The following is a 23,484-nucleotide window of genomic DNA, read 5'->3' as shown; positions in this document are numbered from 1 at the left end:
CCCGTGAGGCTGTCTGTCTGCAGAGACACACCCAGGGTGTCCCCTCCTGGCTCCGGGTGCCCCTTCCACGATGGCCCTTGAGAGCTGGTGGGGACTCAGGAATGTGACCTGCTGGGCAGGGGGGTTTCTACTTGCTGTCTTTAAACCAGGTGTCCTTCAAGTCCATACTCTCTTCATTTAAACACAGCATTAAAAAAAAAAAAAAAAAAACCCACTTTAAATCATACAGAAGACGTCGGCTCTAAATGGACGGTTACCTTAAATGAAATTCAGCAAAAACAAAACAACTGACTGCATTCCAGCTCCTCCTCTGCTGCCCCTGGCTCTGTCCCGGGGCCAGCTCTGTGCTCTGTTGAACGGGAAGGGTGACAAGTATCAGGGAGTCAGGGAGCCGGGATGAAAAGGGGACTGAAGACTGAGATAACCCTTCAGTGGAGAGGCCCGGGCCGCGGTGCGTCCCTCATTGGCCCAGAGTGTGCCTGCGTTCTAGCCCAGTCCTCCCTGTTTACAGACCGTGAGACAGAGGTTTAGAGGGCAGCGAACTTGTTCAAGATCGCGTGCAGCTGGAACCACCTTCTCCTGTTTCCCTGGCCACGTCTCCCCAGTCCCAGGCAACCTGGCTTGGGAGGGGCTCGGCGGAGACTGGGGGAGCCCGAGCTGGCGGCTCCGATCCTGGGCAGGGGTCAGCAACTGGACTTTACGGGGTGGGGGGAGGCGCGAAGTTGGGGGTGGGTTTGGGCAGGGAGGGGGAGTTTTGGCTCTTCTGGCCCCTCCATTCCCCTGAGGGTGATCTGGGCAGGTCGTCTGACCCCTCTGGGCTGGGTCTGGCCATCGAGAAGACGAGGGAGCTGGACTGTGTCTGGCACAGACGGTCTGGTTCCCAGGCAGCCCTTCCCTCTTTGGTATAAACTCACACCCCTCATCCTGGGCTATTTTGCCATTTCCTTTCCTGCTAAACCAAGGGCTATTTTGGAAACTCCTATAAGCAAACTAATCCCTGGCTGGCATTTGAGTGGATCTAAAAGAGCCCTAAGTGAGGGACACAGGCATAAACGCTGCCCAGCCCAGAGAGCCCACGCCGTTAAATTTAGAAGCATCACCTCCAAATGAGGTGAAATTGCAGGTTCCCGCGGCCGGCGGGCAGCTTTGGGCAGCACTGAACGGGACAGATTTAGCGGGGGCAGGGGCCGGCCCCCCGGCTGCACCTGGCGGGGAAGGCCCAGGACGGTCCCTTCAGTGTCTGGGGAGCTGCTGCTGGGTGAGGAGCCCCTTCAGCCGCCCCGCCGGCCCCGCGCTCCCCAAGCCTCTGGCGCCCGGGCGGCAGAGAGGCAGCGAGGGACACGTCCTGTCTGCCAACGGAGGTTTGGTGTCTGCATGACTTCTGTGTCTCTCTCCTCTGCCCAGGGGCCCCCACGAGATCCCTGGCCAGTTTCTCAAGCCCTGCAGAGTGCCAGCGGCAGCCGACCTGCCCACAGCCCAGCCGCTAAAGGATCACGCTGGCGGGGGAAGAGGGCGGAGGAGGGGGACGGTCTTGCGGGGAAGAGAGGGGGCTCCAGGGTGCCTGGTCTCTGCTCTGAGTGGTCAGTTCTGCTGTTGTGTCGACCGTGGAGCATCGTTACGAGGATGACCCTTGGTTAAAGGTGACAGACATCCGTTGGGGCCCGTCGGGAGCCCACTGGGGGCTCCTGGGAACCCAGGGGTCTCAGCTCGGCCAGCTCACGGCCAGTCCACCAGATGGGGGCGGTCCTGCAGTCCGCTAGGTGCGATCCCAAGGGTCCGCGACCAAGGATCGGCCCTACCAGGGGCCGGTCAGGAGGGGGCGCTGCTGAGACCAGGCGCTGGTCCGAAGGGACCTGGGCTCCACATCCCCCTGAAGCCTATCGGGGATGGCGCTGGGTTTCTCAGCCACCTCCAGTGCCGCATTCTAGCCTGGCAGGTCTCGATCATGAGCTTGCTTCCCTTCTGGGCCCCCGGTCCCCGCTTCAGGCTCATGTTGGGTGTGGGGGGTGGTTGTGTTATGTCAGCGCAGACCCCATAGAAGCAGGTGCAGCCTAGCATGAAGTAGCCAGGCTTTGAAGCCTGTCAGGTTCACGTTCAACCCAGCTCTAAAGGTTCCGCCCTGTGTGACCTTGGATGACTTATTTTTCCTCGGTTTCTTTATATGCAAAATGGGAACGATAATAATGATACTTGACTCCTATAGCAATGAAAGAGTGAAATGAGATTTTAAGCTTTTGGAGCAGGTAGCAGGCACAGAGCTGGCCAGGGGTCATCTGTCAAAAGCTGCTGCATTTGTAAGTAAAGTTTAGGCGGAATTTAGCCAGGCTCATTTATTTGCATATTGTCGGTGACTGCTTTTTTCTAAAACGATAGAGCTGCGTAGCTGTGACAAAGACTACAAGGCCTGCCTGCAGAGCCAAGAACTTTCACTATCTGGCCCTGACAGCAGACGCTTGTCCCCCACTCCCTGGAGTCCAGCACACAGTCGAAGTTCTTATCTTTATCCTGTTCTTCCATGGCCTCCATCTTGAGCTGCACAGCCCGGTGAAGTCGGGGAAGCACGTGGCCTCTGGTCCCAGAAAGATGTGCCATGAATCCTCCAGGCCCCAGAGAACATCCCTGGCCCTGCTTGCTGGCAACTGTCTAGTGGAGGAGACAAAAAAACTCACCTTTCACAGTTCACCGTAATTGGAGTTGGGGACTAGGGGAGGTCCAGGAAGGCTTCCTGGGGCAGGTGGCATCTGGGCTGGAGGCAGAGGGCGGAGGTATCAGTCAGGGGATCAGCCCCCACGTAGCAGCCAGACCTCAAATCGTTGTTCAGTCACTCAGTCGTGTCCGACTCTTTCGACCCCGTGGACTGCAGCATGCCAGGCTCCCCTGTCCATCACCATCTTCCGGAGCTTGCTCAAACTCATGTCCATTGAGTCGGTGATGCCATCCAACCATCTCATCCTCTGTCCTCACATGGAAAACACAGAAATCTGAGCCAGCCTCTTCACCTCTTAGAGCCTCTTTCCTCATACGAAAAGTGGGGTCATTGGCCCTCACGGCCCTGCCGTGAACTGTTAGTCCACAGCCAGGGGCTGATACCTCGTGTGCGTCTGCACCGAACCTTAGATCTCCTCCTCCTTGGCCCTCCTTTCCTAGCTCTGGGCAGGAAGATGGTGGGTTTGTTCTAGCGAACTGCATGCAGAGGAACTGTTGAGCGGTTGAGCAATTGTCTTTCTCTTTTATCCTGAAGCGGAGGACTAGAGTGAGGCTGGAGGAAGGCCCCAGAAGGCCAGGGAGGGAGGGTGGTGGGAGGCGGAAGGGAAGGGTGGCAGGAAGGCGTTCCGGTCCCAACCCTCGGGGTGGGCATGCCCCAGCTGCTGACCTTGGGGGTCCCCTTGCCTGCTCCCTCCTGTTCCCTCACCCAGCTTGGTTGAGGTGGAGGGAGGGGGTGTTTGGCAGTTTGAGGAGGTTCCAGTGCCACCCAGAGCCTGTGCTGATAGGGGTGGGGGCAGCGGCGTGAAGATAAAAGTTTAACAACTAGCAAGGGGAAAAAAAAACCCTCAAAACCTAATTTGTAGCACTTGCCCAGTTCCACGCTGCACTTAATTCTATCGCGGCTGATTTCAAGCTACCAACATTCTTGACAATTTAACCTTCGACTCTTGTGAGCTGGTCCAGGCTGGCAGCCGTGCAGTCCAGGTAGGGACTGTGGGGGTCACGGGGGTCCCCCCGTGGGGCTGGGGTGAGCCCCCAGAGTAGGGGATGCCTGACCGCGTGCCTGAGAGGCGCTGGCATCCGCGTCCGTGTCTGAGAACTCTTGGGTCCTCAGCCTGGCTCTGCTGCTTCCTAGCTGGGTCCCTGGGCTCCCTTGTTGTCTTTCTGAGCCTCAGTTTCCTCATCTACTGAGCTAGGTAGCTCCTATGCAAAGGGGGTTGTGTGGAGCTAATAAGATAATTCACTTAGGCACTTCAGTGCACTTATGAGCACTCAATAAATTGCCTCCGCCTCCAGATTGCATCCACCTCCCCGTCCGTACACCTGGCTGCAGGTCATGGGTCTATAGGGTGGGACAGCCCCGGGCACTGGGGCTCGCCATGCAGTGGGTGCTCAGCAAACCGTCGCTGCTTCCCCCGTCAGGGCCAGGGGTTGTTCCTTGGCTCACCTGCCCAGCATCAGGGTCTCCAGGCTGGGGTCTCAGTCAGCTGACCGCCGCACAAGCAACCAGCTCTTTCCGGTGTCTACTTCACATTATGTGCTGTTCAGTCCGTTGTCTCCTTGATCCTTTCCTGAATTCCCATTTTACAGATGTGATCACTGAGGCCCAGAGCCAGGGAGTGGCCCAGCTGCAGCTGGGATTTGAGCCCAGGTCTGGCTTTTTGGTTTCCAGCGCTCACCTAAGCACAGTGGGTGTGGGGCTGAGGGGTGTGAGGGGTGTTGGAGGAGGAGGAAGCTTGTGGGGCTACACTGATCTTCCAGGGGGTTCAGAGTGAGGGCTCTGGAGCCTCTGTCAGGGGCTACAAACAAAGTGCAGGGCTAGACACTGGACAGACGTGGCCCCAAGGAGACTGTTATTCCAGCCAGAGGCCCCAGGGTGGGCAGAGGCGTGGAGTCTGGACTCAGCCTCTGGGTTGGGGGACTGTGGGAAGCAGGGGCCTCACCGAGGGGGAGCAGGAAGGAGATGACGTGGTGGGGCAGACCCCCCCGCAGGCCAGTGGGGTCTCTGAAATCCTAGCACTGACTCCACCCTGGTCGAGGAGTGAGGTATGAAACTGTAGCAGCAGAGATTTAGGTTAGATATGCAGGAGAACTTTCCGATTGCTGGAAGACAGTTGGCGTTATTCCCAAGGGATGTAGTGGCATTTTTTTCCAGTCTCAAGATGGTTTGGAAAAAGGAAAAGACAGTCAGGGTTCTAGGCCGGCCTCGCTGCAGCTGGGTCAGAGATGAGACAGTGGACCGGGAGCTTCTGGGAGCCTCCGATGCCAGTGGCCCGGCATCCTGTGAACTGGGCTTCGTCACCTCCTGGTCAAAACCTCACATGGCTCCCAGCTACCCTCAGCCAACTGCAAGGCTAGAGCCCTCCCTGGGGCCGCTGAGGCCCCCCTGGCCTGTGCTCTGCTGGCCTCTCCAGCCTCACCTGGGGCCACACCCCCACCCACTGAGCTGCCCGTCCCTGGGTTGTACCTGGTCCTCTGCGCCTCCAGGCCTCTGCCTGTGCTGTTCCCCTGCCTCAGATGCCCTTCCCCCCCTCCCTTTGTCCTTCTTCCCTCCTCAGCCTTGCCTTCTCAGCTCTTGGTTGCCTTTTCCATGGGTGGGTCTGGTACCCCCATCACTCTGCTAGGGACACCCTCCTGTCCCTGGTGGCTCTTAGCCTCCAGCTGGACCAGGAGCCCCAGAGGGCGAGGGCTTGGCCCATCTTGCTCGGTGTCTGGCTCACAGGAGATGCTCTATATGAGTTTGTGGAGGGGTCGGGATTCCTGGCAGAGGGGCGGTGAGAAGAGCTGGCTCAGGACTTGCTGGACCTCCCTGCACGAGGACTCAGCGTTGCATAGGTGCTGAGAACCCAAGCGCAGAGTGCAGAGAGAGACCCGGTTCCCATCTTGCTCCTGCTCCCGCAACCTCACCGAGCCTCAGTGTCCTCATCTGTGAGCTGGGCACAGCATGGCCGTCCCCCCGGTCCGTTGGGCGCCCCGGTGGAGGGTGGTCGGCCTGCAGTCAGCACTTGCCAGGTGCCACTGCGAGGCTGACTGTCCCGCCCTCTCCCCGCAGGTGACCACCATGTCGGTGAGGCTGCGGTTCCTGTCCTCTGGGGACACGGGGACTGTGGGGGTCATGGGCCGGAGCGCCTCCTTCGCGGGCTTCAGCAGCGCCCAGAGCCGGAGGATCGCGTAAGTTCTGCCCACGCCGCGCGGGGGAGGCTTGTCTGAAGGCCAAGGACTGGGGAGGAGGGTGGTGAGGGCGTTCTCTGCTGCCGGTGGCCCTGAGGCTCTCACTCCTGCCAGCCCCGCAGCCCAGGGCAGTGTGTGTGTGTGTGTGTGTGTGTGTGTGTGTGTGTGTGTGTGTGTGTGTGTATGCGCGCGTGCATGAGACTCAGTGCTAGGAGAGACCTCTAATTTGCTTCGGATCCAAACAGGTGTCATCTCACATATTCCTGGCTGTTGATCCTGTAAGCTGATCTGCCTGAGTTTATCAGGCCCACTTGGCAGATCAGAAAACTGAGGCTCAGAGAGGTGGAGCCACTTACCCAAGGCCACACAGCAAGACAGATTCAGAGTTGGAACTTAGTCTCCTGGAGGTGGGATTGGGATAGAATGTCCTTCCTGGTTGATGGAACAGGAAATAGGGCCACCTGTGACCTGGGGCAAGTGACTTCACCTCCCTGAGCCTGGCTTCCCTCATGTGCCCAGTGGGGAGGCCCAGTGTCCTTCCCTCGCGGGCTTGCCATGTGGGTACAGGGAGGCGACATGTGGTGACTGCTGGGGCATGCTGGCACACAGTAGGGGCTTGTGGGAGGTTTCCAGGGAGGCGGAGCGGCCTCTGCAGAGACAGACCTGGTCGGCACTCACGCCCGGAACTGGGTTCACGACGGCTCCGTGATGTCTCCTCTAACCTCAGGGAGTGCCCGGGAGCAAGCTGCGTTCCCGCTCCTGGGGCCATGGCCCTGCCGGCCCTGGCATCCTGAGGGGCCCGCCAGCTGCCGGCCAAGCGACTGTGACAGCAGCTGAGCAGGGCACAGGGCCTGGTGGGCCGGTGACCCCGTCAGCGACCTGAGCTCACCACGGCACTCCCCTCCTGAGACCCTCCATGGGCTCCCGTCCCACTCAGAGTCCAGTCCTGCCCCCCAGGCCTGGCCGGCTGCTGCACTGTGAGCCCCCACTGGTGTCTCTGCCTGCTCCGGGCCTTTGTTCAGCCCCACGCCCACCTCCACCCAGAACTCTCCCCACCCTCCTTCACCCGGCCCGGTCCTGCTGAGTCTCAGGGGCCTGAGCTTCACTGCCGTATCCTGGGGTGGGGAAGGGGGCCCCTGCCGCCATGAGGCTGGGCCCCTCATTCAGGCCCTCCCATCTCCCTCACCCCGCTCAGCTCCTCAGTTCCGAGGTGCGCCAGCTTTGAAATCCTGGAAGCACCCTTGGGAAAGCTGTTCAGTTAGTGTCCGACTCTTTGCGACCCCGTGGACTGTAGCCCGCCCGACTCCTCTGTCCGTGGAATTCTCCAGGCCAGAAAGCTGGAGCGGGTAGCCATTCCCTTCTCCAGAGGATCTTCCCGACCCAGGAATCACACTGGGGTCTCCTACATTGCAGGCAGATTCTTTTACCAGCCGAGGTCTGGTGAAACCCTAAGGAACCTGTAATTCATTCCCTACGTATTTCTGGACACCGACTCTGGTCAGGCCCTGTTCCAGGCTGCACCCTCTAAGCCAATGACACTTGGGTTGGGTGCAGCTGGAGGCAGGCGTCATGACGGAGTTAGAGCAGGGCAGGCAAGCAGGCAACAGGGGCTACAGGGAGGAGGGACCCAGTTCAGTGAAGCTGGAGGGGAGAGGAGTCGAGTACTGCAGAGAGGGCGTGAGGGTGGGGAGGCCTTCCAGGCAGCGGGACAGCAGTGCAAAGGCCCTGGGGTGGGAATGAGCTTTGAGGGGCAGAAAGTGCGGCCGGCCGGGGAGAGAGTGCTCAGGAAGGGAGAGGACCCGATGGGGGCTCTTGGGACATGCACAGCATGAGGGGAGCCACGGACAGGCTGGCACAGAGGAACCTGAGGCCCCGAGATGGGGAGAAATTTGGCCAAAGCCTCAGAGTTAGCACCAGCACCCCTGATACTAAGCCTCTGAGGAGGGACCATGTGGGTGCCCCTATGAGGAAGGCACACAGTGGGCACTCCATAAATGCTGCGGAGAGGGGCTGGGGCGATGAGGGAGGCACACAGTGGGCGCTCCGTAAATGCTGCAGAGAGGGTCTAGGGATGATGAGGAAAGCATACAGTGGGCGCTCCATAAATGCTGTGGAGAGGGGCTGGGGCGATGAGGGAGGTGCACAGTGGGCGCTCCGTAAATGCTGCGGAGAGGGGCTACGTCCAAACTGGCCAGGGAACGACGTTGTTTCTGCATCCAGTCATTTCTGAGCTGCGTCTTCTTGGGCTTCACCGGGCCCCCACCCCATCGGGTCTGTACAGGGCTGCCAAGGACAGCTGTGCCTGTCCCCAGGGGCCTCCCGCCCGTGGGACCTGCCCTGGCTGAATGTGCGTGGAGCCGAGAGTGCGGCTGGGCCTCCGGGAGGGCGCCTTCCTCTGACTTCTACGGAAGAACTTCGGGCTCTGTCCCTGGGCTCTGCGGCAGGGAGGGGTCTGTGGACCCTGCCCGTGCTCACAGTCCACACTCTGCTGTCACAATCCCAAAATCCTTAGCAAGTGTTGACCAAAGGGTCCTGCGCTTTCTCTTGCCCTGCCTCATCACCGATTCTGCCTCCCGTCCTGCCGGCAGCTCTCCTCCTGCGAGGCTTCTGGGGGCCTCCGGACTCCCTGTATACATGGCAAATGTCCCCACTGGGAGCTCTGCACAAAGAGTGTGCCAAGGGGGATCCCCGGGCTCTTGCTGGCCTCTCCTGGATTCCTGGGGTCTCTGGGCAGAAAGAGAACTGAGCAGATCTGACCTGTTGACCCTAGAGCTCAGTGGTCATCAGCAAGGCTGTCTTGACCAGATGCCTGCAGAGTCTGTATCCCAGTCTGAGACAGATGGCCTCGGTGGCTGTAAATGTCCCGGGCCCCTCCTGGGGGTCCTCGTCCAACCCCTCTCAACCCCACAGGGAGTTCTAGAGGAGATGTACCCTGGATGAGGTCTGAGGTTCCTGAGTGGCCGCCATCGGGCCTCACCCTCTGCAGTCCCCTCGCCAGGGGTGGGGGAGACGCTGCCCGCAACCGCAGGAAGCAGCAGGTCTATTTTTAACTTCCTGTCCCTGTCCCGCGCCCAGGGGTCCGGACCCTTGGTTCTGGGGATTGGGTTTCAGGCCTCACCTTCTGGCTTAATGGCCCAGGTAATCCAACCAGGCTGAAACAGAGCCGCTCGCCAAGGCGCTCGGCAGTGGGGGCGGGTCAGGCAAAAATAACCTTAGACGGGACAACAGGAGAGCCGGGCTCCACTTAGGTGTCCCCAGCCCACATTCCTGCTCTGGCACCCTTTGACTCTGGACATTTTTTCTTTTTAATTGCATAATCAAAGAATTTACTTGGGGAAGTAATCTGGAAATTTTCCACTAAGGCATGAAGGACTGTTATTAATATAACCAGGCCATGTGTAATAAATATTGATACATAATAATATATTATAACATAAGGCATATATACTAAGGTGGGGAGGTGAAGAAGAAGGCCAGGTCTTGACACTGTCCCCTTTCTGCCCTGATTGACAGGCAGGGCTGCTCTTAACCCCTTCCTGCCGTTCCTCAGCCAGGTCTCCCCTCCCCCAGGCTGTGGCGCAGGGACACTCCCGAGCCAGGATCTGCTGCGATGTCCCCTTCGCCTTGGGAATTCCTCCGCTGACATGCCTGGGAAATGTCAGTGTGAAAACTAAGCATCAGCCCTTGATTTCCAAGGAGAGGAGACTAGAGAAAGGACAGATGGGGGCTAGAGCTCAGAGATGTCAGGAGGCACGTGCTGGCACCCAGGGAGCCCCCAGAGCAGACCCGACCGTGGCAGGTGTGTGGGTGTCTGTCCTCATCCACCGACACAGGAGGAAAGGTGAGCTTGCAGCGAACTCTGAGTCTTCACCCGAAACACGTCCGGTCGATACTATTATTTACTGCCCCATCGCCAGCCCCGCCCGCCTCCGGATCCCGCACCTGCGGCTGTCATGCACCCGGGGCCGCCAATGTTTCTCAACGACCCCGGGCAGACCGACCGGCTTGGCAGCCTCCTGTGAGGGATGGGTCCAGTGGGTCGCACGTGCCCATCTGGAAGCTTGTCTGGCATGCCGAGGGTGTTTAATATTTACTGAGTCCTAGTGTAACATCTGCCCCTGGAGGGTGCTCCCTGCCCTGGCGGTTGTGACACTGGGCCAGACATGCAACCTGATTTCACCATCCGGAGGCTGCATTGCTGACCCTGGAGTGGCCACCACGCCGGCTCCGAGTGGCCGCCACACCTGCTCCGTGGGACCTCAGACAGGCGCACAGGGCACAGAGCTTCCCCGGGAGACCATGCTTTCAGGCACAGCTGGAGACCAAGGGCAGGGAAGCCTCCAGGTAGATGGAAGTGGGGCTGGCCAGGGTGCGCACCCGCTGGGGACCGTGGGGCCCCGGGAGCTGGCAGGTGAGCGGGGCTCCTGAAGCCCCACCTCCTAGTGGCGTGCCCACTGCACCTGCCTCCCTGCCCACCTGCTGGGGGCCCTGCTGCTGCTGCTAAGTCTCGTCAGTCGTGTCCGACTCTGCGCGACCCCCACAGACGGCAGCCCAACAGGCTCCTCTGTCCCTGGGATTCTCCAGGCAAGCGTACTGGAGTGGGTTGCTATTGCCTTCTCCCGCCGGGGGCCCTAGCCTGTCTGAAACCTGCTTCTCTTGAGGCTACAATCCTGCCTGTCCCTGCCGGCCTGGAGATGCCAACTTTGCGGAGGCTGTGTGCTAAGAGGTGGGTGACAGGGCGTCCGGGAGGGTGGGAGAGCGAGGCACAGAGCCCCTTCCTGGGCTGTGCAAAGTGTCACTGGACGTACAGTGTGTGGATAACAGCGACAGCAGGTGCAGGGGTGAGCGCTACTGATGTGACAGGCTTATGCCAGGGCTCCATGCACGTTACCTGGTCAAGCACGGCCTGAATGGAGGAGCCTTCCCTGGTCGACCTATTGAAATTCATTATCCGGCCTTTGTTTTTTCTGGGCTCTAGGTACTATCCGATTATAACTTTTCAATTGGAGTATAGTTGTTGTGGGCTTTCCAGGTGGCTCAATGATAAAGAATCCCCTGCCAATGCAGGAGACGCAGGTTCCATCCCTGGGTCGGAAGGACCTTCTGCAGCAGGAAATGGCAACCCACTCCAGTGTTCTTGCCTGGGAAATCCCATGGACAGAGGAGCCTGGAGGCAAAAGAGTCCGCTGGGCTAAGTCGTGCTAAGACATGACCTAGCAACTAAACAACGAAAATAAATAGTTGCTGTATGATATAAATGATGTATGCACTTTAAAAAATCACCGTATTAACTCCAGCATATATACAGCACTTACTCTTTCCTGGGAGCTGCTTGAATCTCTTTACATTTACTCACTCTCACAGCAACCCTTCCTCTGGTCCTCATTTTACAGATGGCAGGGCAGCTCACAGGGTGGAGGTTTTGTCACTGTTTTGGTCACTGTGCTAGTCCCGGCTCCTGGAATGGCATCTGTGCGTAATAGGAGCTCAGTAAATATTTCCTGAGTGAATGACTATCTCATGACAACTCTGTGGGACGTGCCTTCTCATCATCCCTCTTTTACAGATGGCAAAACTGAGGCTCCAGCAGATTAAGTACCCGTGATCTCTGGGGTTAGGATTTGGACATGGGCAGCTGACCAGGAGCTGTGTCCCAAGAGATGATATGAGTTTCTAGCTTGGCGAGGCCCCGAGGTTTCCAGGGTGGGGTTCCAGATCCTTCTTTCCCACACCATCCTTGGGACGGAGTTCTCAGCATGCCTGGGCAAGGCTTGGATCTGAACCTCTGGCACGCTGGTTTGTGATGTGGCATCCACGCTGGGGAAGCACGGGGCTCGGGGCTTGGTCCCCGTCAGCAGGGGGGCAGGACAGCGCTCCTGAGTCGACCGCAGGTCTCTGTGACCGTCCATGGAGCGGGCAGCGTCCTGACTAGACTGGAAAGGCAGCCCAGCACCCTGCCAGCCCTTGCGGGGACCACGGCTCATTGGTGGCCCAGTGGCCTGCTCCCAGGCCTGGTGAAGGAGCTGGAGCTCTGTCCTGCTGGCCTCCTGCCTGCTCTCCGGACCCCAAGTCCCGAACCCATTCTCTGAGGACCTTGAGCCTCCAAGATTAGGCCTCTGGCCCCTTGGCTCCCATCAAGGTGCCTGGCTCAGAGAAAGCCCCACTTAGGGTGGCTGTGCACGTCACTATTTATTCAAAGCCTTTAGCAAGCGCCGGGCAACAGCGGATGCTCAGCGTGTACCCTTCTGCTGCGTCTTATCACTCGGCTCCCTGGGCTGTCGGGGGGATGGTGTCGGTGAATCCAGCGGCCCAGGAGCTGCGGGCTAGGGCTTCATTTTCTCTGCTCTGTGGAAATCTTAGTTGTCACTGTTAAGGTCTTTGAAGCTGGAACTTTGCTAGGACCTGACGCTCTCCTCCCCACACCCGTCCCGGGGTCCCCAAGGCAGGTAGGGCCCAAGATGCAGCACCTCCCAGCATCTTCCCGCCTCTGCTTCAGTCAAGCCTCGCCCTGCGGGACCACTGCCCCCATCACACACGACTCCGCCGGCTCCTCTCCACCCTTGCTCAGTCTGTCCGCTCACCTGGAACACCCTTCTTGGGGGTGGAGGTACCTGTGTTCCTGCTCTTCCTTCAGGGTCCAGCCAAGGGCCCTTGACATGTGGCATTTCCCTTGTTCAGCTTAGTTCAGTATTTACAGAGCCCCTGCTGTCTTCCAGGCTGTGTTACAGGGAAGGATACAGATAGGATACCATTACTTTAACAGTAATGGACATTTATTAAGCACCTACTAACTGACCCCACCCTGCCAAACCTTTGACTTGGTATCTGGGAGAATTCTTAGCATTACCCTCTGATTCAGGTTCTGCTGTATTCCCCATTTTACAGATGAAAAAAACTGAGGCTCGGGTAGTGTATTAGTGTAGAAGTGAAGTTGCTTTGACACAGAAACCTCCCAAGATATAGAGTCTTAGATGAGACCAGTTGCTCCTCCCTCCTTCTCCTGAGCGCGTGGAGCCGGTGGATGGTCTGCTCCAGGGGCGGCCTCTCCCAGCTCTTGTTGCTCAGCGGTCCCCTGAGTGGGTCCCAGTGCACGGGGCTGGAGCCTGCTGCTCAGCACACCGAGAAAGCCCAGGAATGGGGAGAAGTTCTCTTTCGGGAGGAGGGATGTGTTGGCTAATCCAGGCTTGGGAAAGCGTTATGCCTCAGAATGCCTGTGGATGCATGTGTGTGCGTGTTCATGCGTGCGGCGATTTGTCACTCCAGCTCTCGCCAGACTACATGAATAAAGAGCAGGGCTGGGGAGACACCCCAGAGGAAAACTGAGGCACTGTTAACAGAGGGAGGGGGGTGGATGCTGGGCCGCCAAAGCCAACAGGTGCCCGGCCTGGGAACGCCACTGGACTACGGTTTGGTCTTCATGCTGCTTTGCCTGCACAGAGCTTGCTGAAGAGCGCAGACAGACAGACAGCATTGGCATTCAGGCTGCTGGATTGTATTGCCCACTCTAGGCTAATTTCTCATATCAGGTTCATCTTCAAATTCAAGCGCTCATTTTGCAGATGAGGAAGCTGAGTCCCAGGGAGTCTTGACAACCTTCTTGAGACCATGCAGCTTGGGGGCAGGACTCAGCGAGGTCTCCTGACTGCCTGGGGCTCTGGCCACCATTCCCGAAGGGCTTGTCCCCGAGAAGGGCCATGCCCAGACCCCCACCCTGATCCCCCCCATCCTTCTCACAGAAAGTCCGTCCACAGGAACTCAGTGAGATCTCGGATGCCTGCGAAATCCTCCAAGACATACGGCACGCTGAGGAAGGGGTGCGTCTGTTCAGACCCCAAGCCCCAGCAAGTGAAGAAGATCTTCGAAGCACTGAAGAGGGGGCTCAAGTAAGGAGGCAGCATGCTGCCCGTTGCATCCTTTGGCCTCGTCCGCTCGCTCCTCTCTGCCTCTCCCTAGGCGTCGGGGGTGGGTCTTGTCTGTGCGCGGCCACAGAGTGAGCTCCTGGTTATCCGTTTAGTCAACAAGCATGTCCTGGGTGCAGCCACATGCTCGGCCCCTTCCTTGGGCGCCGGGATGAGGGAATAATGGCAGGGGCCCTGTTGCCATGGAGAACACCCACGGCGGGCAGGGCCGATGGCCATAAAGGAGTAATGTGGTCAACACGTAACTTCCACGCACCCTGAGGGCAGTGAGGAGTGGGTGTGGTGGAGAGGCAGCACCTGGAGGGCCTGCACGCAGGGTGGTCCGGAGGCCTCCCTGAGGATGTCCTGGCTGTTTCTGAGAAGGACCCATGACGCTGGCCTCTGGGGGACAAACATCCCGGGCAGAGGGAAAGCACGTGCAAAGGCCCTGTGGTAGGAGCTTGCAGAGGAGCCAGAGGTCAGGGCCAGGGCGGCTGGGCTTGAGTGAAGGAGAGAATGACTGATTGACTGAGCAGAGGCTGGGACAGAGGAGTCAGTCACTTATTCCCCATATTTTTATTGGAGGCTTATCAAGTGCCAGCCGCAGAGTTCAGTTCAGTTCAGCCGCTCAGTCGTGTCTGACTCTTTGCGACCCCAGGGCCTGCAGCACACCAGGCCTCCCTGTCCATCACCATCTCCTGGAGTTTGCTCAAACTCATGTCCATTGAGTCGGTGATGCCATCCAACCATCTCATCTCTGTCGACCCCTTTTCCTCCTGCCTTCAGTCTTTCCCAGCCTCAGAGTCTTTTCAAATGAGTCAGTTCTTCGCATCAGGTGGCCAAAGTATTGGAGCTTCAGCCTCAGCATCAGTCCTTCCAGTGAATATTCAGGGCTGATTTCCTTTAGGATGGGCTGGTTTGGTCTCCTTGCAGTCCAAGGGACTCTCAAGAGTCTCATTGGCTGCAAAACACAATGTGAAAAGTCTCCCTCGGACCCACGGCTTTTTCTGTGTTTTCCAAAATAGGGGTTTGCTAAGACCCATTCTGGTCCCGGCCATCCAGACAGCAGGACAGCCAGCCTTTGTCTGTGAGGAAGGCGTGTACTCCCCCCTCCCTGCCCCCCACAGCTCCCATGGCTTGGGGGAGGATATTGGCCTCTGGAAGCCATCACCTGTTTTCAGATCTGGGTTCAGACTCTTCCCTGCCTTGTGGACCCTGTACTGGGTGGCTTCCGAGTCAGTTTGCCCATCTCTAAAATGGGTATAATAACAGCAGCTCCCTCCTGTTGGCAAGGCTGTTTGGGGAATTCCCGCTTGGCACAGTGCAGGGCACACAGTGTGTGGGATGCGTAGGCAGAGCGGGCGGGGGGCCGGGTTCTCGGTGGGGGGTCTGGCTCTGCCCTCTGACCCTTGAGCCTGCTGAGCACCCCGCTTCTCCCCAGGCCCAGCCGTGGCTGCCTCCTCCATGGAGCACCGCGCCCCTGCCCATTTCGTTCCTTCCTCTTCTCCTTCCCAAACTCCTCTCCCTCGCCCTCCCCGCAGGGAGCATCTGTGCGCCCAGCAGGCCGAGCTGGATTACCTGACGGGACGCCACAAGGACACTCGCAGGAATTCCAGGCTGGTGAGACCCCTCCCCAGCCCCTCCCAGCCGAGTGCCCGGGTTCACCCCCTTGCCTGCCTCGTGGGTGTGAACCTCAGTCTTGGGAACGCAGAGGCTGACAGAGTAGGCTTTATTTTTAATGAATGAACCTCACTTGGACCCAAAACAAAAAACAAAACTCCAGAAAAGCCCAATACCAAAAACAAACCAAAAGAAAAACGATGCCCCGTTAAATTTGATTTTCAGATAAATAACAAATCATTTTTCAGTGTAAGTATGTCCCCTGCCATCTTCAGGACATAGTTACACTAAAAAAGAAACTTTATCCATCGTTCATTTGAAATTTAAATGGAACTGGCTGTCTTGTCATTTATCTGCTGGCATTTCCAGGACCCCCCCACGGGGGACCTGTGTCTCTCCAGCACTCAGGTTTTTTCCAGTCCTGGGGAGTCCCTCTCGGCCCCCTCGTCTCTATCTGGCTGCACTTGTCACACCTCCCTCTCCAACAGCTGCGGCTGTTCAGCTGTCTCTGTCTCTCCCTTTTAGAAGTAACTCTGAGGAAGGCGAGGCTTATGTAGAGGTCTGTATGTTTTAGCTGCTCCCATTTCATAGGTGGGTACACTGAGGCCGCGAAGGGGCCACCCAGAGGGATGAAGCACGTGGGGCCAGGTTCCCAGTCTCTGAGAAATTGCTGTACAGTTACTGTTCTTTCCAAAGCCTTGGGAACTTCCCCATTTCTTAATTTCTTACATAGGGTTTTCATCTCATAATCCCACATATACGATGTCACAGATGCACACCTAGGAAAGCAGACGCCCCTCTGGGGGGTGGTCAACCATCTTTTCCCTATTGCTTGACTGACCCCCCTCCCCGATCTTCTCTGTCCCATCCTGTTTAACCCCTGAGGATCATCTAGTATTTATCTTTCCATATTTTCCTCCCTCGCCACCTTACTGCAAGTACGCAGACTGTGTATATATAGAGGGATCTGTAAGGGTCACCTTACAAAGTGAAGTCACAACCTGCAAACTCTCCCGTCTTACTTCTTTTCGTTGGTGGTCGCCAACTTTGTGGAAATTTGTCCAGGCTCAGATACAGTGACCCTAACCCACGTGGGCAAGGCAGGGCCTGTTTTGGAAATAACTTTTACGTGATCACAGGCACACCCATCGTGGGCACACTGTTTGTGGCTGCTTTTCACGCTCCAGAGGCAGGAACCATGTGGCAGGCCCAAGCTGCGCTATTTACTCTCTGGCCCTTTGCACAGAGACCCCCTCACCCTGACAATAGATTCTTTTCACTGGCTGTACCATGGCGCCTGGCGAGGATGGCCCAGTCTCCTTCCATCTGAACTCCTGGTGCTGCCGGCTGCCTCTTCCGAGTCTCTGGTCGTGGCTAACGTCGCCCCTTAAATAAGCAAATCACAGTGGTTCCCCTCTCGTTGAGTTTGCACCGTCCTAACAACGCCGTGGGGTAGGCGCGATGGTGTCTCCTCTTTCAAAAGGAGATGGAGGCTCAGAGAGGCAGAGAAGCTTGCCTGGGACACACAGCTGGCACGTAGAGTCAGGCCTTAGCTGCCTCCCCCAAAGCCCATGTGTTCGCTCATTCTTCCTGCCCGGCCTGGACCGCAGCTTGCTGACTGCAGGCCTCGGAGGACGGAGCGGCCGCTGGCTTTTTGTCCTCTGAGCTCGGGCGCCCCTGGGATGGAGGCTCACGGGTCTTGGAGGAACGCTGGAGCCCTGACACCTCCCCCTCCAACAGGCTTTCTATTACGATCTGGACAAGGTGAGGGAAACTTCTCTCCGCATGGGGTAAGCAAGGCGGGCCGCGGCTAGGCTTGGCTGGATGGGAATAATGTCTTCGTGGGTCTTCCATCCCCCGGCCATCCTATGGGAGGAATACTTGGGTTTCCTCCCCACTTGACAGATGGGGAAACTGAGGCTCGGCGATGAGCCTTCCTTAGGGATTGTGAGGGGCTGGCCTGACTTCGAGCCCAGCTCTGTGTCAGGACCTGCAGGAGAGTGGTGTGGGCTTGGGGTGGGGGGTGGCCCAGGCTCCTTTTAAAGCACCTTCTCTTCTTCTGGGAGAAGCAAACACGCTCAGTGGAGAGGCACATTCGGAAGATGGAGTTTCACATCAGCAAGGTCAGCCTGGTTTCGGGGGCGCCTCTCTGCTTGAGGGGGGGACCTCTGTGCCGTCAGTGGAGGAAGGCTCTCTGGGTGCCAGGTGGCTGCAGAAAGCCAAGGGGGTGCAGAGACCGTGGGGGCTGAGCCCAGAGGTGGGGATCAGGGGATGGGGTTAGAGGGCCGAGTGACGAGTCCAACCACCCGGTTGTACGGACGGGGCTGTAGAGGCCCAGAGAGGGACGCGACGGGCTCAAGGTCACACAGCAAGTCCCTCAAGCTTTATGTGGGCAAACCCCTCCATGAACTCGCTCTGCTCCCTGGGAGCCCCGCGGGTGGACGGAACTTCACACACCCAGCTTCCCTGTTTGACCGCTGAAAACCGCATCCACCCATCCCGCTCACTAGTTTTTATCGTGCCTGAGCTGTGCGCCAGCCGCTGCCAGGTGCTGGGGATGCGGAGTGCATGGGACAGACGCGGTCCCTGCCCGCGAGGGCGCACGTGCGCTGGGGGCGGGGCCAGCACGACGTGGGGTGTGGGTGGGGAGAGGGGCTGAGGGGCTGGGTGGGGAGACAGTCCCGGTGCGTGCGCCCGCAGGTGGACGAGCTCTATGAGGGCTACTGCATCCAGTGCCGCCTGCGTGAGGGCGCCTCCAGCATGCAGCGGGCCTTCTCCCGGCGCCCGCCCAGCCGCGCCTCCAGGGAGAGCCTGCAGGAGCTGGGCCGCAGCCTGCAGGAATGCGCCGAGGTGGGTGGCGGAGGGCCGGTGTGGGGGCTCACGGGGCCCTGAGGCAGCCTCTGCCTCTGCCCCCGGGGTGGGGGGTCTCTGTCTGGCAGGGTCCGTGCCTGCCCCGTGGTCCATCCCAGGGCAGGCGGTGAGCCGCCTCCTGTGGGGCTTTGCAGGACATGTGGCTCATCGAGGGGGCCCTGGAGGTTCACCTGGGCGAGTTCCACGTCAGGATGAAAGGTGACAGGGCTGGGCTGGCGTGGGGGCAGTCTGGGTGGAGCCTCGGGCCTTCTCCGGGACCTGGGGCTTGTGCTGAGGGTGGGGGGTGATGGTCAGAACCCCAGGGTTCCAGGCCCAGCCCGGGTTTCCACTCCTGTGACTTGTGACCTCGGGCAAGTCCCGCCTGCTCTCTGAGTTGAAAGTGAGGGCCCTGGTCTGCCCCTTGTCATCCTGATGGCTTAGCTCACTGCCCATCCCCCCGAAGCTGATGACCCCCAGTGTGGCGGGGGGCTCCCCGCTTGAGGGCCTGTGACCCACGGGGTAAGGACAGTGGACAGCGGAGAGACGAGCCCGTCTCTGTGTTCCAGGCTTGGTGGGCTACGCACGTCTTTGTCCTGGAGACCAGTACGAGGTACGCCCGCCCTCTGGGATCCGTCCTCAGGGCTCCCCGCCAGGCCTTCGGAAGTGGGGTTTCTGGGAACCAGGGTCTCCGCTGGGTTCCTGTCCCCCGCCCCAGTTGGCAGGGAGGGCCCCCAGGGGGTGGCAAGGGGGCGCGGCTGACCGCTCCTTTCTCGGCCCTGGCGCACAGGTGCTCCTGCGTCTGGGCCGCCAACGCTGGAAGCTGCGGGGCCGCATCGAGTCGGACGACAGCCAGACCTGGGACGAGGAGGAGAAGGCCTTCATCCCCACCCTGCACGAGAACTTCGAGATCAAGGTGGGTGGGGCCGGGGGGCGGAGGGCGGAGCGGGAGGGAGTCGGGGCGCGGCGCCCACACCCACCGCTTCGCCCTCCCCCAGGTGACGGAGCTGCGCGGCCTGAGCTCGCTGGCGGTGGGCGCGGTGACCTGCGACATTACCGACTTCTTCACCACCCGGCCGCAGGTCATCGTGGTGGACATCACAGAGCTGGGCACCATCAAGCTGCAGCTGGAGGTGCTGTGGAAGTGAGTGCCGGCGGCCGCTTCCCCGCTGCCCCTCCGGAGGGGTGGGGGGTGGGCGGGGGTGGTGGGGGCAGGGGCCTAGGGAGAGTGGGGACGGCCCCAAACCCGCCCCATCCAGGACCGCGGAGAGACCTCTCCGGCTCCCCCTGGTGGCCTGACCTCACCCCAGCATCCGCCCGGGGCGGCCCGCCCTCAGGCTGCCACCTAGACAAGCAGGGGCTCAGACCAGACCCCTTTCTGCAGCCCTGTCCATGCTGCGGCCTGACCCCCGCCCCGCGTTTAAATTCTCTTTTTTTTCACTTTTGAATTAGTGGCTATTAAAGACCGGGGCCGGCCAGGACCCTTTATGGCAGCCTCCTGGGCTGGATTCCCAGGAGAAACCCACCTCTGCCTTCCTACACCCACCATCTCCTTACCTGCTGACCCCAGCGCCCACCAGGCACAGGGGTGAGCGGTCACCCTGCGGTCCCCCTGGGCCACCGCCACGGATGGGGGACGCTCGTGGGAAGCACCCCGGCCTAGTGTGGGGCTTTCCACTGAGCATCCCATCCTGGTGGTTTCCACAGGTTTTAGTTTTTGGTAGCAGAGATCTTTTTTTTTTAATCACCAAATGAAACCTTGTGTTTCGAGGAAATTCCCTTCTCCTGACTCCCCAGAGCAGGTGCTGCAGGAGCAAAGGGGCAGACACACGCTTCCTCTACTCTGGTGCCCGTTCTGACCAGTTGGGGCCAGTCTGTCTTTTCTCCCTGGGGGTGAACTGGGTGGACTTGGAGGAATGACACCCCCGCTTCAGTGCCTGCATTTGTCTAGTGGGGGTGAGCACACCGCTCAAGTGGTCAGGGCAGGGGGTGGCCCTGCAGCGCCCTGCAACCCCAGGTCGGGAAGGTCCAAGGACCCAGGCGTCCGGCTGGCCCCTAAGTGCCCTGGGCGGGCAGGACAGGCATCCAGGCAGGGCCCCTGGGCTGTGGGCCCTCGTGGCTGAGCTGGGCTCTAGACGCTGTGAGCAGGGCCAGCGTGCAGACAGGCAAGCCGGTGTCCACGAGGCAGGGAGGGCTGACCCAGCCCTGGCAGCTCCAAGGACAGGCAAGGGCCTGGCTGGAGCGTCGCTTCTCGTGCTTCCCCCGCAGGTCTGTATCTTCCCCCGGGACTGTGACGGGAGCCCCCTGACCCGGGAGGAACCTGTGGGGGGCTGTGATGTGGTTTACGCAGAAGATGGCAGCTCTGAGTGTCTGCTGCTGCTCTGCTGAGCTTCTCAAAGGGCCTCCAAAGGGGGGTCATTCATCGGCCCCTCCAAAGGGGCCAATCGCTGCCCCTCCCCATTTGGCTAAGGACCCTCGGGGCAATGGATATCTGAGACGTTTCTGGGAGGCTTCAGAGGGGGGACCTGGAGTCCCTCCACTGTGCCTGTCCACGCCCCCCCCACACCGAGCCTCTGTCTCAAGTCCCCTGGTCCTGTCTGTGGTCCGATGTCCTCCGGCCGTCGATGACACCCTGGCCTCTGCTCTCCTCCAGCCCATTTGATACCGAGAGCTTCCTGGTGTCACCCAGCCCCCCGGGCAAGTTCTCCATAGGCAGCAGGAAGGGCTCCTTGTACAACTGGACACCCCCAAACACCCCCAGCTTCCGGGAGAGATACTACCTGGTGAGTGAGCCTCCCTGGGTGGGGATGTGGTGGGCGGGCTGGGATTGGGGGTGGGGGGTGTGACTCCCCAGGGGTCAGCACATGGTCAGCACGTGCACCTCCAGCTGCAGCGAGCTTTGGGCTCAGCCTTCCTTGTTTGGGGGTGTTTTGGGGTACCTTTTCTTTTTCACTGCCTGCCCTCTGTTCTGCGGCCTCTGGACTTGGTTCTGGCCTTGACTGGGTGGGGTTCTCCAGATGGTTCTGCCACCCCGGCCACAGCCTTGGGCTCGTTTGTTTCGCACTTGGAACGTGTTTCCAGTAGGTAATAGATTGACTTCGTTTGTGGTGAGATAGATACCTCTTTCCTGTGACCTCCAGGGGCCTGGGTCCCCTCCTTAGCGCCCCTACTCTTCTCAGCTTCCTCCGTGGTCCTCCAGAGAGGCTCTGGGCCATCTGGGAGCAGATGCAGCCTCTCTAGCCTGTGTCCCTCAGCAGCCCTTGCCCTGGTGACGCCCTGGAGACCTTCTCTGTCATGTTGGCGCCATGCAGCATCTCGTACTTGGCTAAAAACTGCACTTAACAAGATACTGAGGCTCAGTTTTTGCTGTTACCAACAAGCGGGCAGTAAACGACCTGGTACACACGTCACCCTGTGTGTGTCGATGCCCAGGGAGGGTCCAGGCATGCGGAGCGGGACCACCCTGTCGCCCTCCTCTGGACCTTAGGTGGGGAAGGCAGCTTTAGATGAGCCAGGCAGCTTGTGCATTTAAAGGAAACTGGTTGTCCAGCCGGGGTGGTCCCAGCGTACTTTGCTTACAAAGTCATTTACGGTCAAGAGCATGGACTCTGAAGCCAGGTGGCCTGGGCTCCAAATTCTGTCTATCTCTGCCTTTCATCTGCCGTGTGACCTTGAGCAAGTCACTCAACCTCTCTGAACTTCTGTTTCTGTATCAGAGAAATGAAACTAACAGCTCTGCCCCTTCGGGGCTTTGTGAGGGTTAAATAAGTGACTTTGTAAATGAGGAATGCTCTCTGGAATGCCTGGCAGTTACAGGTGGTGCTGTAGGAACGTCAGCCATTGGTCTGGTTGATGAGGGGGAGGGCACAGCAGAGGGGGTCAGAGTTCGTGTATGCTGGCCTGGATTAAAATGCCCGCACGTCCATCCTTCCTCGCGCGCACCTTGCTTCTCCGGGGGCAGAAATGTGCCACCCTCAGGGAGGTGTGGTGAGGGTTCACTTCGAGCTGACTAGGGAGCTGGGGCTGGAAAGGAGTGAGTGAGCGGGATACGGGGGGCCTGGCTGTCACCGGCGCTTCCGGGTGCTAGGCGCCTTGGCGGACCCCGGTCATCCTGCGGCTGTGGGTATACAGAGCAGACGTCTGGGGCCACCCTCGGGGGTCTGACTCTGATCCCCAGGGCAGCTGCTGAGGCTGGCCGGCCTGTCTGTCTGTCTGTCTCCAGTCTGTCCTGCAGCCGCGGGCACAGCAGGCCTTGCTGCTGGACAGGCCGAGGGCCCCCTCTGTCCTCAGCTGCCTGTCCGACGGCGACCTTCGGGGCCCCGGCCTGCGGAGCCGCAGTCAGGAGCTGCCCGAGATGGACTCCTTCAGCTCCGAGGACCCCCGAGACACGGAGACCAGCACATCGGCATCCACTTCAGACGTGGGCTTCCTACCCTCGGCCATGGGCCCCAATACCTCCATCGAAGAGGAGGCCCAAGAGGAACCCCCGCCCCTGGGCCTCCTGCCGGACATGCTGCACCTGGCGGAGGGTTCGTTCGTGGAGCAGCCGGGCTGGAGAGACTTGGGGGTGGGAACCCCCGACCTGTCACGGGGCTCCCCCTTCCACGACGACGTGCTCCCAGGGAGCCAGGGAGGCCCCAACGAAGGAGACCCCAAGGACACGGCAAGTGGGCCTGGGCTGCCCCTCGAGAGGCCTCTGCAGGAGGTGCTGGACCTACTGAGGTCTGTGGACCCTGCCCCGCCGCAGCTCCGGGAGCTGGAGTACCAGATCCTTGCCTTCAGGGACCGGCTGAAGGTATGTGGGCTCTCTGCGGGGGGCACGCCCTGATGGTGCCCTGACTGGCAGTGGGACAGGGAGCCTGGCATGTTAGGGAAAAACTGAAATAAACTTTTGGCCCACACAGTACTTAGGTTTGGTGACTTTGCTGTTTGAAACAGCCCCCGAGGGCTGGGCTGAGATGCTGGTCAGTGTTGCTGATGCACCTTGTGGAGGAAGTCTGTGTGCTGGATAAGTCTTGTTCAGCCTTGGCTGAGCAGCCTTTGAGCTCGGTGTTAAGTCAGTGATCAGCCTTTGCTGAGCAGGCTTTGAGCTCGGTGTTAAGTCAGCGGTGTGTCTATTAAGTGAGACGCCTTTAAGCAGACACAGGCACCCCAGGGGGCACCGTGGGAAAGGATCTGCCTGCCAGCACAGGAGACACAAGAGACGCGGGTTCCATCCCTGGATTGGGAGGATTCCCTGGAG

General features: G+C 59.4%; 1 protein-coding gene across 4 annotated transcripts in view; it reads left to right on the top strand.

The window, feature by feature from the left end:
- Positions 1-23,484, top strand: part of RIPOR3 (RIPOR family member 3) — a 73,236-nt gene that overhangs the window by 40,040 nt on the left and 9,712 nt on the right. For 2 of the 4 annotated variants that reach the window (XM_070801875.1, XM_070801878.1), the window contains exons 2-13: positions 5,759-5,877; positions 13,614-13,760; positions 15,317-15,395; positions 17,136-17,159; positions 17,465-17,518; positions 18,096-18,245; positions 18,401-18,464; positions 18,812-18,855; positions 19,033-19,158; positions 19,241-19,386; positions 20,896-21,025; positions 22,465-23,037. In XM_070801875.1, the coding sequence (XP_070657976.1) occupies positions 5,768-5,877; positions 13,614-13,760; positions 15,317-15,395; positions 17,136-17,159; positions 17,465-17,518; positions 18,096-18,245; positions 18,401-18,464; positions 18,812-18,855; positions 19,033-19,158; positions 19,241-19,386; positions 20,896-21,025; positions 22,465-23,037 (1,647 nt within the window). In that variant the 5' untranslated portion in view covers positions 5,759-5,767. The remainder of the gene's footprint in view (positions 1-5,758; positions 5,878-13,613; positions 13,761-15,316; positions 15,396-17,135; positions 17,160-17,464; positions 17,519-18,095; positions 18,246-18,400; positions 18,465-18,811; positions 18,856-19,032; positions 19,159-19,240; positions 19,387-20,895; positions 21,026-22,464; positions 23,038-23,484) is intronic. The other 2 variants (XM_070801876.1, XM_070801877.1) reach the window with 2 other exon arrangements.

This window comes from Bos indicus, chromosome 13 (genome assembly GCF_029378745.1).
Source record: "Bos indicus isolate NIAB-ARS_2022 breed Sahiwal x Tharparkar chromosome 13, NIAB-ARS_B.indTharparkar_mat_pri_1.0, whole genome shotgun sequence".
Classification (NCBI taxonomy): Eukaryota; Metazoa; Chordata; class Mammalia; order Artiodactyla; family Bovidae; genus Bos; species Bos indicus.
This window is presented reverse-complemented; position numbering and strand designations above follow the sequence as displayed.